The 17782-nt window shown below is 37.9% G+C and overlaps 1 protein-coding gene across 2 annotated transcripts in view; it reads left to right on the top strand.

The window, feature by feature from the left end:
* Positions 1–17782, top strand: part of ZNF385B (zinc finger protein 385B) — a 420524-nt gene that overhangs the window by 78948 nt on the left and 323794 nt on the right. For both annotated transcript variants that reach the window (XM_002812641.4, XM_024243898.2), the window contains exons 2-3: positions 15184–15335; positions 16054–16353. In XM_002812641.4, the coding sequence (XP_002812687.1) occupies positions 16056–16353 (298 nt within the window). In that variant the 5' untranslated portion in view covers positions 15184–15335; positions 16054–16055. The remainder of the gene's footprint in view (positions 1–15183; positions 15336–16053; positions 16354–17782) is intronic.

The raw sequence follows: 17782 nt of genomic DNA, 5'->3' as shown, positions 1-17782 counted from the left end.
TTTTCTCAAAACCTGCTGCTGCTTTATCAAGTAAATTTATGAAATATTCTAAACTATTTAATGCATTTCAACAATGTTCACAGCATCTTTACCAAGATTCCATCTCAAGAAACCACTTTCTTTGCTCATCCGTAAGAAGCAGCTCCTCATTCATTAAAATTTTGTTATGAGATTGTAGCAGTTCAGTCACATTTTCAGCCTCCACTTCTAATTCTACTTTTCTTGCTATTTCCATCATGCCTGCAGTTACTTCATCCACTTAAGTGTTTCTTGAACCCCTCAAAGTTATCCATGAGGGTTAGAATTAACTTCTTCCAAATTCCTGTGAATGTTGATATTTTGAGCTCCTCCTATGAATCACAAATGTTCTTAATGGCATCAAAATGGCAAATCCTTTCCAGATTTCTTTGGATTCACCAGAGGACTCACTATTGATGGCAGCCATAGCCTTTCAAAATGTATTTCTTAAATAATAAATTTTCTTTGTGAACATATAACTTTTAAAAATTTTATTGAAGTGTAGTTTACATCCAGAAATGTATGCCTATTGTAAATGTACAGATCAATGGATTTCTACAAATTGAGTATATCTCAATTTGAACATGTATCAGTCTGCTTTGTGCTTACTTCAAGTCGTTAACCTTCCCTTTGAACCTACACTCCTCCAAGCTAATGACTAGCCTGCCTCTTAAGAGCATTGATTTGTTTTACGTGTTTTCATGCTTTATGTAAATAGATGAAATTGTATAATTTGTAAACTTCTGGACTGGCTTATTTTGCTCAATATTGATCTTGAGATTCTGTGAATGGGTAAATACATTATATTATGTTTGGGTACTTTTGAGTTTGGAACTCAAAAGTAGTGCTTCTGTGAACATTATAGTGAATATGTATCCATTTGGTGAATATATCTACATATTTCTGTTGGATATAGTATACCTAAGAATAAAATTGCTGGGTCTTACAGGATACATATGCTTAGCTTAGTAGACATTGGCGATTTCCAAAATGGCTGTACCACTTTATACTTCCACCGGCGTATACAAGTTTTGGTTGCTGTACATCTTCATGAAACATATTTTCTGTCATTTTTACTTTAACCATTCTCGTGAAGATAATCATATCACATTGTGGCTTTAATTTGCATTTCCCCGATGACAAATGAGGATGAGTGCCTTTTCACATGTTTGCCATTGGGATGTCTTTTCTGAATTCACAGGTTTTGTTCATTTTTCTGTTGGGCTTTCTGCTTGTTGATTTAAAGGAGTTTTCATATGAGAGTAATTTGTTGTATATATGTATTGCAAATGTCTTTTTCCACTCTGGGAGTTGCCTCTAAAATATCTGAATAGTGTATTTAGATGAAGCAACAGTTTTTTTTCTTTTTTTAGTTTGTATTTTGGGTTCAAGGGTACATGTGAAAGTGTGTTACATAGGTAAATGCATGAACAGGGGTTTGTTTAACAGATTTCACCACTCATGTATTAAACCCAGTACCTAATAGTTAGCTTTTCTGCTACTCTCCCTCTTCCCATTCTTCCCCCTAAAGTAGACCCTAGTGTCTGCTGTTTCCTTCTTTGTGTTCACAAGTTCTTATCATCTCACTTATAAGTGAGAACATGCAGTATTCTGTTTTCTGTTCTTGCATTACTTTGCTAAGGATGATAGCCTCCGGCTCCATCCATGTTCCCACAAAAGACATGACCTCATTCTTTTTTATGGCTGCATAACATTCCATGGCGTACATTTACCATGTTTCCTTTATCCAATCTGTCATTGATGGGCATTTAGGTTAATTCCATGTCTTTACTATTGCGAATAGTGCTGCAGTGAATATTAATATGCATTTGTCTTTATGACAGAATGATTTATATTCCTTTTGGTATATACCCAGTAATGGAATTGCTGGGTCAAATGGTAGTTCTGCTTTTAGCTCTTTGAGGAATCACCATGCTGCGTTCCACAATGGTTGAACTAATTTACCCTCCCAGCAACAGTATATATAAGTGTTCCTTTTTTCTGCAACCTCATCAGCATGTGTTATTTTGTGACTGTTTAATAATTACCATTCTGACTGGCATAAGATGGTATCTCATTTTGATTGGCATTTCTCTAATATCAGTCACATTGAGCTTTTTTTCATATGCTTCTTGGCCGTATGTATGTCTTCTTTTGAGAAGTGACTGTTATGTCCTTTGCCCACTTTTAATGGAGTTGTTTTTCTCTTGTAAATTTGTTTAAGTTCCTTATAGATGCTAGATATTAGACCTTTGTCAGATGCATAGTTTGCAAATATTTTCTCCCATACTGTAGGTTGTCTGTTTACTCTGTTGATTCTTTCTTTTGCTGTGCAGAAGCTCTTCAGTTTAATTAGATCCCACTTGGCAATTTTTGTTTTTGTTGTGATTGCTTTTGATGTCATTGTCATGAAATCTTTGCCAGTTCCTATGTCCAGGATGGTATTGCCTAGGCTGTCTTCCAGGGTTTTTATAGTCTTTGATTTTACATTTAAGTCTTTAATCCATCTTGGGTTTATTTTTGTTTATGGTGTAAGGAAGGGATCCAGCTTCAATCTTCTGCATATGGCTAGCAAGTTATCACAGCACAATTTATCAAATAGGGAGTCTACTCCCCATTGCTTGTTTTTGTCAGCTTTGTCAAAGATCAATGGTTGTAGGTGTACAGCCTTATTTCTGGGCTCTATATTCTGGTCCATTGGTCAAAGCACCTGTTTTTGTACCAGTCCTATGCTGTTTTGCTTACTGTAGTCCTGTAGGATAATTTGAAGTTGGGTAATGTGATGCTTTCAGCTTTGCTCTTTTTGCTTAATATTGCCTTGGCCATTTGGGCTATTTTTTGGTGCCATATGAATTTTAAAAGATTGTTTTGTAGTTCTGTGAAGAATGTCATTGGTAGTTTGATAGGAATAGCATTGAATCTGTAAATTGCTTTGGGCAGTATAGCCATTTGAATGATACTGATTCTTCGTACCCATGAGCATGTGATGTTTTTCCATTAGTTTGTGTCTTCTCTCATTTCTTTGAGCAGTATTTTGTAATTCTCATCATAGAGATCCTTCACCTCCCTGGTTAATGGTATTCCTAGATATTTTAATTCTTTTTGTGGCAGTTGTAAATGGGACTGCCTTTCTGATTTGGCTCTCAATTTGGCTATTATTGGTGTATAAGAATGCTAGTGATTTTTGTACATTGATTTTATATCCTGAAACTTTGCTGAAGTTGTTTGTCAGCTGAAGGAGATTTTGGCTGCGACTATGGAGTTTTCTAGATATAGAATCATATCATCTGCAAACAGATAGTTTGACTTCCTCTCTCCCTATTTGGATGCTGTTTATTTTGTTCCCTTGTCTGATTTCTCAGGCTAGGACTTCCAATACTATGTTGAATAGAAACGGTGAGAGAGGGCATCCTTGTCCTGTGCTGGTTTTTAATGAGAATGCTTCCAGCTTTTGCCCATTCAGTAAAATGTTGCTGTGGTTTTGTCATAGATGGCTCTTATTATTTGGAGATATGTTCCTTCAATACCTAGTTTATTGCAAGTTTTTAACATGAAGGGGTGTTGAAGTTTATCAAAACCCTTTTCTGTGTCTATTGAGATAATCATGTGGTTTTTGTTTTTAGTTCTGTTTATGTGATGAATCACATTTATTGATTTGCAAGTGTTGAACCAGCCTTACATCCCAGGGATGAAGCCTACTTTATCATGGTAGATTCGCTTTTTGATGTACTGCTGGATTCAGTTTGCAAGTATTTTGTTGAGGATGTTTGCATCAATGTTCACCAAGGATATTGTCCTGAAAGTTTCCTTTTCTGTGTGTGTGCCTGTGCCAGGTTTTGGTATCAAGATGATGCTGGCCTCACAGAATGAGCTGGAGAGGAGTCCCTCCTCCTCAATTTTTTGGAATAGTTTCTATAGGAATTGTACCAGCTCTTCTTTGTATATCTGGTAGAATTTGGCTATGAATCCATCAGGTCCTGGACTTTGTTGTTGTTGTTATTGATATGCTATTTACAACTGATTCAATTTCAGAGTTTGTTATTGGTTTGTTCAGGGAATCAATATCTTCCTGGATCAGGCTTGGCAGGACGAATGTGTCCGGGAATTTATTCATCTCTTCTAGGCTTTCTACTTTGTGTATATAGAGTATATAGAGGTGTTCGTAGCAGTTTATGTTGGTTGTTTTTCTTTGAAGAAACAATTTTAATTTTAGTGTATCCCAATTTTTTCTCTTATAGTTAATACTTTCTATGTCTTTGCCTACTCGAGTCTTGAAGATGTTCTCTTTTCCTTTAAAAACTTTATTATTTTTTCTTTAACATTTAGATTTGCAATCCTTCTGGAATTGACATACAGTGAAGGTAAGGATAAAGATAACTTGTCCAATATGTATATTCAAGCAACTTACTCCATTCATTGAAATTACTATTTTTTTAGCACTTTGTCATAAGTTACCTTTGTCAGTATTGTCATAAATCAGGTGAATATATATATGTCGGTGTGTGTGTGTGTTTGGACTCTTCCTTCTGTTCCATTGGTCAGGTTACTTTTCCTTGGGCCAAAACCAGACTGTCTTAATTAATAGAGCCTCATAATATGCTGTGACGTCTCTTAGTGTAAGTCCTGCATCTTCATTGTTCTTCAGAATTGCCCTGGCTATTATTGGTTCCTTTACCTTTTATATGCATTTCAGAATCATGTCAGTTTCCAAAAAGTAAACCTGCCGGGACTTTGGTTAAGATTGCATTGAATCTACAGATTAATTGGGGAGAATAAATAAGTTAGTTTTGTAATAAGAAAATGCAAAGTAATTTTAAGCATGGGGTGACCACATGCTCCATTTTACCTGGGGCAGTCCCAGTTTAATCTGTTGACTGGGCATTTTGTTCAATTTAGCATTTTCCCTGGGAAAAGTGTTCTTATTTGTCTGATTAGTCATTTGACTAGCTTGTGTAAGTTTGATTATTTTATTACAAGTACAATATAAATTTATTGCCTAAGAAAACAGTTGTCTTTGGGAATAAGTTATCCTAAATTAAAATTTCTCAAATATTTCTAAATGTCAGTGTTGGAAAAATTATCCTTACATATACTTGATTTTCCAAATACATATTGTCAGCAAACCTTTCAGGAAGAGTTAGGAAGAATACCCTATTGTGATGTTTGGAATAAAAATTCTTCTTGACTGAGAGAGAAGGGAATTAGTAGAGAAGTTGTCTACAATCAAGGATGAAGTCCAAACGAGATCATGGCACATTTAATTCAGTTCCAGGTATGTGTTGGGAACCAAGTGAAAATTACTCCAAGGAGGCAGAATGGAATGTGGAAAACAGAAAACAGGAGGAGGCAGAGAGGCAGTGTGATGTTTACTCAAAGAAATTCTGCAAATTAGAGAATGAGAGCTGGGCTTAGCTCCTGAGAATTTTATATGGGACTCTAGCTTCCCAGCCATGATGTGGGTCAGGAGGCCCCATCCTGCCAGCCCTCTGGGACACCTGTGCCTTAGAGATGAGAGGGAAGCATCTATGATCTGAGAAGAGGGTTCTGGGACAAACAGCCTGGACTTTTGTGTCTTTTCTAGGGGCTAAGGAGACCCTGGAAGTACTGCTGTTCATTCTCTAACATGAAGCAATCAAATGCTCTTTCCACATCTTGTTGGTGACAGGGTAAAGTCTGTTGGTGGCTGCCTAGTAGGGTCGCAGACTAGAGAAGAACCTACTCTCAAATAGCGGCAATCTTTAGTGCAATGGTTCTCAACATTGGCTGCCCATTAGAATCACCTGGGAAGGTTTATGCTCCTAGGCCCAGCTGCCGCAACCACTTACGCTCTCCTCCAACCCCAGCAGCAGACCAATTAAATCAGAATCTCTAGAGATGGGAGTCTGGCATCAATATTTTTAAAAACTGTCCTAGGTACTTAAAAATTATTTCTGTAATGAATAAAAAATATATAAACATCATGTTTTAATGTATGGGTACATTGTGGAATGGCTAACTTAAGGTAAGTAACATATTAATTACCTCACACACTCATCATTTTTTTTGTGCCCAGGTACTTTCGAGACCCAATCAGGGGTTAGAATCATGGAGTCATCCCTGACACTAGTCTCTCCCTCTGCCCCCAGGCCCACCTAATCCACAACCAAGACATGTGGATGGGATGTTTCTTCTCCAAGTGTTTGGAATTCATCCACTTTTTCCACTGCTGTCACCATCACCCTCCAGGTCCATGTGCCGTTTTCTCTTGCCTGGAAAATTGTAATAGTCCTGAACTTGTCCACATCCACATGACACCCTCTCTACTCTGCACCCTATTTTTGAATCCAGTTGTGATTTTTTTCACAGCTCAAATCTGATCATATCAGGCCCCCAGTTTAAGGCACTTCTGCATTTTCCCTAGACTGACAGCTCACATTGCCTGCAAAGGCCTGCATGTGCTCTGCCAACCAGGCCCTGCTCTGCTCTGCAGCTTTATTTCACATCTCATTCTGCCCTGCTCTCTCCGCTCTAGATGGACTGGGCTGCCTTTAGTTTGTAACATCTGCCATCTTTCGTCTTGCTTCTGGACCTTTGCACATAGGATCTCCTTTGCCTGCAGTGTTTTTCCCTCTACTGCTCTTCATCCTTTAGCTCTTAGTTTCACCATTGTCACATCTTGTCTGACTGCGCTGACCAAGGCAACCCCTGTTACAGCACTGTGTTTTTTAGAATACTGGTTATAGCTGCATTTGATCCATACCAGAGGAAAAAAGATCATCAACTTCTTGTTAATGAAATTGATGAAATTGTAGGTAAATGTAATCAATTTAAGAGCTCAGCCCCAATACGTTTATGTATTTCAACTCTTAGCATGTCTGTGTTGTTTAACCAGAACTATGTGAAAATCATATGCGTGTTTAAAAGGCTAGAAATAAACATAAATGATTATTATGTATCAATTATAAATGAAAAAGACCAGAAGTAAACATGTAATGTTTGTGGTTCACCTTTTTTTGTTGTTGTTATGTACATGTAACAAACTGTGGTTCACTTTGGTAGGAATATGGAAGATTTTTCTCCAATCTTTTTTATGTTCTTTGTATTTTCCAAAATCTCTAGAATGATATAAATTATTTTTATAATAAATAAAAATGCAATAATTTCAAAAATGTGTCTGGATGGACTACATGGAAATTATGACTGGAAATAAAACTAAGCTAATAAAACTAAGCTATGTAATGTGTTCTCTTTGACTCTACCTGTACTTTTCCACAAAGCAAAATCCAGAGAATACCATTCTTGTTTGTAAACTTGTAAAGATGACATGAGAATTCAATGAACTGAAAATATTACTTCTTTGATGGATGGGTCTGTCTTGTAGGAATCCATCCGTTCAATTGCCTATGTTGCCTTCCACCCCTAGAATGTTCCATAGCAGGTAGGAGAGCTTGGTCCCACCTCCCAGGAAGACTCAGCTGTTGACTTGCTGGAGTGCTTCCAGGACCCTCTTAGAAAAGTGTTTATGGTTACACTCCAGCTCTGGCAATCATAGTGGGAGGAACAGAGCTGCGAGATCTGCCCTTGCCCAGGTTTTTATGTTGGTTATGTTTTGCAGTTTGCTGTCTTGTGCTCTGCTGCTGTTTCATGCTGCACAGCAGTGCCATGCAGGGCAGAGGGAGAATGGAATCTAGACTTCCTCATATAAAGAAGACTATGGAGCCCAGCCAATAAAGATTGTTCTTTCTCATAGCTAGAGGTATACCGTATACACATTTTGGTTGAATACCAAAAGCTAAGTGTTAAAATCAATATTTGACTAAGAATAAAGCCCAATTCTATGATTAAAAAAAACTCTTGACACTTAGGGAGACTGAAGGGGGCAGATCCACTTGAGCTCAGGTGTTTGAAAGCAGCCCAGACAACATGGTGAAGCCCTGTCTCTACTAAAAATACAAAAATTAGCCGGGCATGGTGGCACATGCCTGTAATTCCAGCTACTCACGAGGCTGAGGCGGGAGAATTGCTTGAACCCAGGAGGTATAGGTTGCAGTGTGCCGAGATCATGCCACTGCCTGCCAGCCTGGGCAACAGAGCAAGCATCCATCCCAAAAAGAAAAAAAAAAAGAACCTCTTGATATAAGGAAGTAAAAATTGTATTATGAGTTAAGTATTACTTAATTATCTCTTTGAGGTAATAATTTATTTAGAGGTAGCAAAACTGGTCTTTTGCTTTTAATTCATCTTTAAAAGATGAGAATAATTCTCAAATATATTCCTTTTTTCCTAGAAAAGTTAATGCCATCATGAAATTAAAAAATATAGTGCTTAAGTATTTATTTAATATCATTACAAATATTAGTTATAGTATAATCTGATTTCCATCCTAATAGTATTTGTTTATAGATATGTCTATTTCAAAGTATGTGTATGTTTTGTCCATAGTTATTTAGCTAGTGCTACATTTAGCTGTCAATTTATTTTTCTATTTAACTAATTAAGAATTTTTGTAATTGTTTTTTCATGAAATTAATAGCTTTCATGTTAATTATTGTGACATTTTATGCTTGTAAGAAGAAATATTTTTCCTTCTACTGATAGAGTCTCAATATCATAAGCATGAAATAATACTTTCAATTCTAGTTTTATCTGAAATACACATATACAATTGATATTCTTGCATTAAAATTAAAATCCATTCCTTGTTCTCATTATTGACGTCATTAAGCTATTTGTATATGACCATAACTTGAGATACTTTGATGATCAAGTATGCCAGAAAAAATACTGATTTGCATAGACATTGAACAGTTGGGTCTTCTGAAGGCCAGGAACAAATTAACTATCAGCTTTTGGCTGAAGCTGAACTGTAGCTGAATTAATCATAGCACTTATTTTATTTTGTCAAAGATTTATGGAGAACCTTATAAGTGCTAGACATCTGATTGGCTTTGGATCTACAATAATAAGTGAGAATAAAGTAACCTCATCTTCTTTACATTTAGGTAACATAAATGTCCCAGCCTGTTTGCCCATCATATTACCTAATTCAAAAAATAGTTCAAATATCTTCCCTACTAGCTGAAAGAATTCCAGTGTTTTATCAGTTTTCCCACCCTGAACATTTTTTGAGCCCCTGAGGTATCCCAAGTCAGTTGTTGTTCAACATCTTAACCAGCTGTGTGGTTTTGGACCACTGCCTTCCTTGTCGTTGGTCACCAGCATCCCTCAGCCCGTTGCTCCTACTCTCCCACATATGGCTTTCACCCCAGATGCCATCCCAGACTCTTGCACAATTCCCCCACTAATAGGAAGACCAACTGTGATGTTTGCATGACTTCACTGATGGTTTGAAGATTTTTTTAAAAGGTGCAGGATGTTATACAAGAGGATAATTCAACAATTGTAAATAGATATGGGGGTTCCCTGAGTTCATGGACTAAAACCCTCCTTAGGTGTTTCGTATTGTGCAAAGTTTTCTCTGCCCAGTCTCAGGCCTGTCACCCCATTTCAAGGGTCAGCTTACCCTTCCACAGCAGGAATGCCTGGAACAAGATTCACATGTCTAGATCCTAGGCCTCCTGTTCCCTCAGGCCCAGAGACAGTCATAGTCTCATACCTCTCAGTGTCCATTTCCTGCCCCCTGTCAATCTTCTGGTAAGACTGACAGTGAAAACATCTCTTCCTTCTCACACCCATCCACAGAGGTGTGATCTTTCTCTTTAGTTCTTAGGATAATTCAGAACAACATCACTGCTTTCTCCAAAGTTGGGTTTATTCAATCAGGAATGACCCCAAATATGAGGTTCATGCAATATAGTCCAGTTTGAGCTTCAACAGTTCCAGGCTGTTCTTTCAGAGGTAAGATGTGTTCATGTTCTTGCAGCTTCCAGTCTTCACTGATCTCCTGTAGTTAACTACTTGAACACATTCATCTCCCAGTATCTAACAAAAACTTTCAGGGACAATACAATTTAAATCCACTTGCAGGAAAGAAATATTTTATGAAAGAAAAGATAATTTGCAGAGAAGCAGCTGTGTCACAGTGAAGACAACCTTTCATATGATTGTGGAAAGCAGATTAAGTTTCTTGGAGCTATATTATCTCCAGAGTCTCCATTACAGAATAGAGTCTATGCTTTACCTTCACATAATACAAAGATCCTCTAAGATGCTTTTTCCAAAATGAAGAAGCAGTGTGCCTCCAAAGCTGAGTTCAAAATTTTTCACCAAGGGAAACAAACTGCTAGAAACATTTAAATGTCAGTTTTTCTGACTCAGCCATTGATGTCAAATAATCCCAATCTCTTGGGATTCACACTAGACCAGAGCACCCCCATTAAAATCTATTTCACTAGCACTCAACAAAGTGCCAGTAAGTACTTGGGGAAAAAAATGAGACCAATGAACTGTCTAGTGAAATCAATTACTGAGGAATAATTTCATTCCAATGTAAGAAGTTCAAAGTATTTTGGGGACTGTTATGCAGAGATTTCTCCACAGTTACTCTCCTAAACAATGAGTAGCAGAAGGATTGCCTCTTCTAGTTTATTACAAGCTTTTTATTTTTTAAGGTTCTTAATTTTATACGTTTCTTTAACCATAGGGCCAAGTGTAGCGTATTGTCTATAATCAGTGTTTAATAAATGATTAGTTGAATTGGATCAAATATAGCCTCCATATCTGAATCCTATTATGAAATATACCAAAACATTCAATGAAATGAACCCTCTCTACTGACCTCTTAATTTTCTCTGAAACTCTATTTTGGGGAAAGGAATTGTGTATAGTCTGGTACTCAGAACTCAACTTTTTGCCTCCCTTTGCAGTAGAAGTTCAGGAGGCAGTACCAGGCACTTCAACATAGTTAAATGGGTAAAAAGCAGTGTCAGAGCCCTATATCTTCTCCATCTATGTGTTTTAATCTTCACAAAGTATTCCCCAAACTTTCCCACAATACCCAGTGTTCCATTTCCTGAGAAAGTTGGTTGCAGGAAAGAGCTAATGTCACATGGATGCTGACACATACCCATGTTTTGTCAGAATTTGAACTTTAAGCCTTATTTTTAATTACAGGATGAAAGACTGTCCTAAACAGTTGGGATTTTAGTTTGCAGATGAGTGATGATACTTTTTCCTTGGGGAGCACAACGTTATTACCATTCCTAATCTCAAAGTGGAAACAGCTGTGTGCTTAGCCCACATACAAGCTAAAATAATTAGAAAACATTGACCTTGGCCGGGTGCGGTGGCTCACGCCTGTAATCTCAGCACTTTGGGAGGCTGAGGCAGGTGGATCACAAGGTCAGGAGATCAAGACCATCCTGGCCAACACTGTGAAACCCCGTCTCTATTAAAAATACAAAAATTAGCTGGGCGTGGTGGTGTCCCCTGTAGTCCCAGTTACTCAAGAGGCTGAGGCAGGAGAATTGCTTGAACCCAGGAGGCAGAGGTTGCAATGAGCCAAGATGGCACCACTACAGCCTGGGTGACAGAGCAAGACTCCATCTCAAAACAAACAAAAAAGAAAACATTGACCTTGGTTACTGTGTTCACAACCAGTGCTACACACGTATACACCCCATGCCCATACCACACACATATTACACATGCCACATATACCACACACACACACCCTCTGCTATACCCATAGATCCCCTACACTCCCCATACATCACACACACAAACCACACACACACTACATATACTACATACCCCATGCACACCACCCTCATACATATCACAGTCACATATACCATACACAAACCACACACATATCACACACACTCCACACCTATACACCCCCACACATACCACACACACCCCACACGCAAACCACACATCACATGTACCGCAGACCACAAACACATAAAGCACATATACACACACATCACACTCACCTCCCATCCCGCTCACCTTACACCCTCCCACACAAATACAGCCATTCATTTATTCAGCCAACATTTATTAAGTGCCTATTTTATACAAAACACAATCTTAGATACTGAGGATACAAAGATGAATAAAACATAGTTTTTATACTCAAGGAGCTTGAAAACTAGCAAGAGAGGAAAATGTATACCTTTCCAAAGAATTTATTGTACTTTGTTGTAATTTCTTGTTTTCTCCTCTGTATTTCTCATTGGATTGTTTGGTCCCCTGAGACATCTCCTTGATGGCGTTCACTGTTTTCTCCCTGGTGTCTTGCCCTCTTCCTACCTAGTCTGTAACAATATACTGAAATGAGTGAGTGAATAAGTAAAACCATATATATGTCATAAAACTATATAAATAATTAAACCAATAATATAAGAATTCTGTGTTGTGCTAACTTTGTGAACACATGCCTCAGGAGTGCAGAGGTGAGAAGAGACTCGGGCAAGGGAGCATCACGAGGACATCAGGAAAAGTGGGGAGGAAGGAAACTGCCATCTTGGAATTGGCAATTAGAAGTGTTTATAGTGACTTTGCAAAGACAAGCACTACCTGTGGAAAGGAGTTGCAAGCCAAGTTGTTAGGGGTTAAGGAATGAATGGGAAGTGGATAAAACTGATTGATTTGAGTTGAGGAATGAGCTTTTTCACACTTACATAGAAGGGAGGCAGTCTCTTGTTCTCCATCTGATGTGGCCACTCTTGAGTCAAAGAATGTATTGCTGTACATATGCAACAGAGATGTCTTTACCTCTGGATCAGTTTCCTTTTTTTTTTCAAATTATTATAGAAAACAATTGGATAACAATGCAGGTCAGGGAAAATCCTAGGGAAAGTTGTAACATTGGAAAATTTCCTGATGGATTGCATCCTAGTGATTTAAAATCACTCCTTTGGATATTCCCTGACTGTCCAGTTTGAATTCATCAGCTCTTTCCTCCAAAAGCAGCAACTCAAGGACCAATCTTTTCTCATTCTTTTGCCTGCACTAAAATGTCTTATTCTTTTATGAATGTTAAGTTGTTGGTCATCTAATCTGGTAAAATAATACAAAAAAAGCATAGAGTTTTTGGTTCAGTTGTCCTGACTTTTCTTACACTCATTCCTGGCAGTCCAAAGCACAGTGCTGCCCACTGCTCTGTTTAAAATCAGACACCCCCGAAGGTCCTTCTCTCCCACTCAAGTGAAACATGTAATTAAGATAGTCTGATGAAAAACTTTAAAATAGAAAGTGAGATTTTTCTCTCTTCTTCCATTTAAACTCACTGTTACTTTCCCCTTAGCAAGAAAGCTGACATTATAAATGTTATCACATTCACACATATTATAAACCTAGAAATTATATCATCTCAGGCCAAGAGTGGATGCTGAGACTCTGATATCTTGCCTCTCTGCCACCTCTAGGTCATTTTCCCAAGACCTCTGCAGCTAAATATACCTTGGTTGCAAGTGGCTGTTAACAGAAGCTGATCTTCTTTTTCCCCTGAGAAAGAAGGAAGTGTGAAGCCAGAACTAGGACTAATAAATTGGGATTTGGTGAACAGAATGCATACCCCACCCCCAGGCATTGGGTCTTTTCTAGAGTGGCCCATGAATGTGGTGTTGGAGGTTTGGGAGACCACGTGTGAGAGTAACTCTTGAAGAAGGTAAAATAGGGTTGAAAAGTTGTGGAGAATGCTGGTACTCTGAAGAGGTTACAGAATTCTAGAAGAGCCATTTATTTTATATGGAAGATATCTTTCTTCCTACTTAAAATATGTATATTTAAATAAATCAAAAGTAGAATAATTTCCAGGATAAATGGCAATCATAAGAGCACAGGTAACATGGCTTTATTTTTAATAAGGTAATGCAAACAAAAAAGTCATAGGAACATTGTAATGTGTGTCTTGTGTCTGTGAAATACTGTGTGTTAATTTGCAATATGGACAAGCCTGGGCACCTCCAGGTTAAATTTTCAGATGAAAGTGTCAACAGTTCTCCTCTGAGACAAGGATCTTGCTTGCTTGAGTTGAAATATAAGCTTAGGTTTCAATGATTGAGTACGATGGTGCCTGGCCTCGTTCTGCAAGGTTAAACGTTATTGGCTTTTCTTATGTTTCACAGTGGATTAGTTTTCTAGACAGTGCAAAATGTTAGTAATGAGCTTATTTTAAAAATCACTTATTTCAACTAATTCTTATGATATGTTTTAATAGATATTTGAACATAACTAATATGGCACTGATATTTTCTTAAGTTGTATGAGAAAAGTGACTTTGTGATAACATAATATCTTAGGTTTGAGGAATAAAAGCAAAAATATTTATGTGCAGTTCAAACCCCATTTCAATTATAGCTGAATTATTTTCTGTAGCTTAGCTACAGGAACTGCTTAAACCTGATTTCTGCATAGTTTGAGCAGATTTTAAGGCAGGAGCTGAAAGGAATAGATTGACTTGGAAAATTTTGTGTAAGAGAGTTCTTTAAAATGGCATTATTAGGTTAAAGTATTAAAAGGGACAAGTAGGTTTTGCATATCAAAATTAACAATGTTCAAACCTTCACAATTGGATGTATGGGTATAAACGAGATTTTTTGGCATACTATACATTAGAATCAATATGTGGTTTTATGGTCATACCTTTTCTGAATTTTAAACATCTTGTTTGTGAACACTCCAAATATGGACTTGTCTCTAGTAGCTCCTTCCTTTTCTTAGAGCTCTGAGACAACTTGGATCAAAAGGACTGTTGAAAGCCAATACCTTGCATTCCCCCTGAGTTTGTTCTATAAGCAGAAGTCTCTTACAAGCCGTGATCCTTCCTTCATATAAACGCTTCATCTCTTATGGCACAGCACTGCCACCTCAGCCATTCTTTCTCACACATACCCTTTCCCCTTAATTTTTGCCAAATTCCCCTCCCCTTTCTTTTTGGGAAGGGTCTTTTTATTTATTCAAATTGTAAACCAAAACGTTTTTATAATCCCACTGATAATTCTGAAAATGCTGGTATTCCTGGTATTCACTAAAATGAAAAATTACATAATGGCACTGAAAAAAATAAAATGTCAAGGCAATCTTCATCAACCAAGGGTCTCAAAGTACTGAAAATCCCTTTCGAAGCTTCCCTTAGTTTATAATCTACCTCTGTACTCTTATCTAAACAAATGAAGAAAACATCAACACTTAAAAATATAAAAAATTATTTCTTATTCTATTTTATTCTTTTTCAATTACCAGTTTACTAAAATTTTATATTATTTTGTATTTCAGATGTTCTACATTTCAACTCCATCAAATATTAAATTGATGTTTATGGGCTAACCCGGAAACTGAAAAACAATTTGTTTCACTACAAGAATAAGAAAATATGTCCAAATTCCTGTCGGCTGACTTATAAAGGGACTTTTAGAACACAACCCAATGTAAGTTGCAGACATACAGTATTTTGTTCTTTGCTACCTGCCCTGCAGTTAAGGCATGTATCTGTTTGTATATGCCCAGGTGTATGCTGATTGTATATATATTTGTGTCTACCTGTGAATATTTTCACAATTCCAGATTCATAACATCATTTATTCCTTTCTGCAATAAAATTGGAATGCCTGTTATGTAAAAGGTGCAGTTGTAGGCCTAAGGGATATCCAGAGACGAGGCGACTGTCCTCATAGAGCCCATACTGTAATGGGGAGACAGACATAAGCCAAGTAATTGCACAATTGACTAAGAAATGCATACTCTGATAGGTGTCACATAGCATGATATGAGCATATAACCAGATCTTGCCTTGTGTCCAGGGTCAGAAAGGGTTTCATGAAGAAGGTAACTTGCCAGCTGAGATCTCATGGGTGGGAAGTTAAAAGAGTAAAGAGGGTGGGAGGTGATGGGAAGAGGGGCAACGATGGGGTATAAAGTGCTCCAGGTGAAAGGAACTTCTGTTCAAAAACCCTCAGGCATGAGGAACTCACGTTCAAAGACCGTACTTGCTTACTTAGGTACATCTGATGATTTTTTTTCTAGTAGTAACCACTGGGTGGCTGGGCAAGTTTTAGCTTAAACAAACCCGTAAAGATTAATTGTAATCATACTAGAAAATAGGGCATATATAATTTCAGAAGCACTTGTACTTGTTTTGTTTTTCAGGCATGAGGTACTCCTTAAGCCCTGACAACCATCTTGAAGATGGAATCATGAATATGGCAAATTTTCTACGGGGCTTTGAAGAAAAGGGGATAAAGAACGACAGGCCTGAGGAACAGTTGAGCAAAGAGAAAAAGAAAATTCTTTTTTCCTTCTGTGAGGTGTGCAACATCCAGCTGAACTCTGCAGCCCAGGCTCAGGTGCATTCCAATGGCAAATCCCACCGCAAACGAGTGAAGCAGCTGAGTGATGGGCAGCCCCCACCACCTGCCCAGGCCAGCCCCAGCAGCAACAGCAGCACAGGTAGGAGGCAGGGTCCTGGGTTCCATGTGCTGCGGGGATAGATGGTCCTGGTCTGGAAAATGAAGGATTTAGAACAAGACTTAATTTTTACCTTAAAACTGTGCCACCATGATAACATGTACTCTTTCTCCTACAGGTAAAATACATGAGCTGTTTGTCATCTCTCGAAATATTTGTTACACCCACTGACATACACACTGGCACACACATGTACACACACATGCACAATTTGTATATGGGGCCAGAGACTTCCTGTATCCCCACAATGTGTGAACACTTCTGAATGTATTTTGAAATGTGTTTAAAATGCATCAGTGATGTCATTTTTTCACTCTCTTAAAATTAGCTTTCCTGGGTTTCCTTTATCTGCTTTCTATTGGGTGGCATACCACTTGATAGTATATAAAAAGCTACAGCTTTATTTATAACATCCTGTGATGCAGGAGAGAAGCATTAATCTTGCATGTTAAACTTGTCATATTCTTTTAGAGAGTTGCCAGCAGTGTGCTGGGTGTTCTAACAATAGGAACAGGCATTGCCAAAACCAACAAGGTTTCCCTCTGAAATCCAGCACCATCATCCATTGCTTTCACTTGCCTCTCACCCTTTCCTTGTGGGCTGGATAGAGGCAGAAGCTCAGGAATTTTTGCATTTCTGCCTCTGCTCTGAATTCTAAACAATCTTTCAAATCCTTTATCTTATCCTTGGGCAGCCCCTCCTCCTCCACATTGCTGGTCACTGGGTATCTCCACTGTGACAGAATTAAAGAAAAATGTGAAATTTATCGTTATCCATGGTGAAGATTTCTACAAAAGGCGGGCTTCCTCCCAAGGTTTGAGGTGGGAGGCCAAGATAAGCCTCCTCCCAAATGTGGGGGAAGAGCTCCAAATTCTACTCTAGCAAGGGTTTGCTCTGTAATGAGGCCCCAGCTTGAAGTGAGATGATACAGAGAAAACATTTGTTGGAATTTCACTCAGTGCTGTTACATGGTTCTTGGTGTGTTGTAAATAAATAATTTTTATATTTCAAGCCAAATCTAACTACTTTTTACTCAGTTGATTATTTAATTTCATTAAATTGTTTTCTTCAGTCAATATTTAACATGCTATGAAAGAAAGTAAAGGGGCTTACAGGATTTAAGATACACACTTATAATAGTAGAAAAATTATTTTTCCATTTTCTATTTATTATAATTATTCCAAGGTGTATTCATTTACCTATAGTTATATATTAAAAATATAGTTAATGTTATGGCCGGGCGCAGTGGCTCACGCCTGTAATCTCAGCACTTTGGGAGGCCAAGGCAGGTGGATCGCTTGAGGCCAGGAGTTCAAGACCCGCCTGGCAACATGGTGAAACCCCGTATCTACTAAAATTACAAAAATTAGTCAGGCATGGTGGCACACACCTGTAATCCCAGCTACTCAG

This window comes from Pongo abelii, chromosome 11, assembly GCF_028885655.2.
Source record: "Pongo abelii isolate AG06213 chromosome 11, NHGRI_mPonAbe1-v2.0_pri, whole genome shotgun sequence".
NCBI classification, from domain to species: Eukaryota; Metazoa; Chordata; class Mammalia; order Primates; family Hominidae; genus Pongo; species Pongo abelii.
Note: the sequence above shows the minus strand (reverse complement) of the source record. Positions and strands in the feature narration are given on the sequence as shown.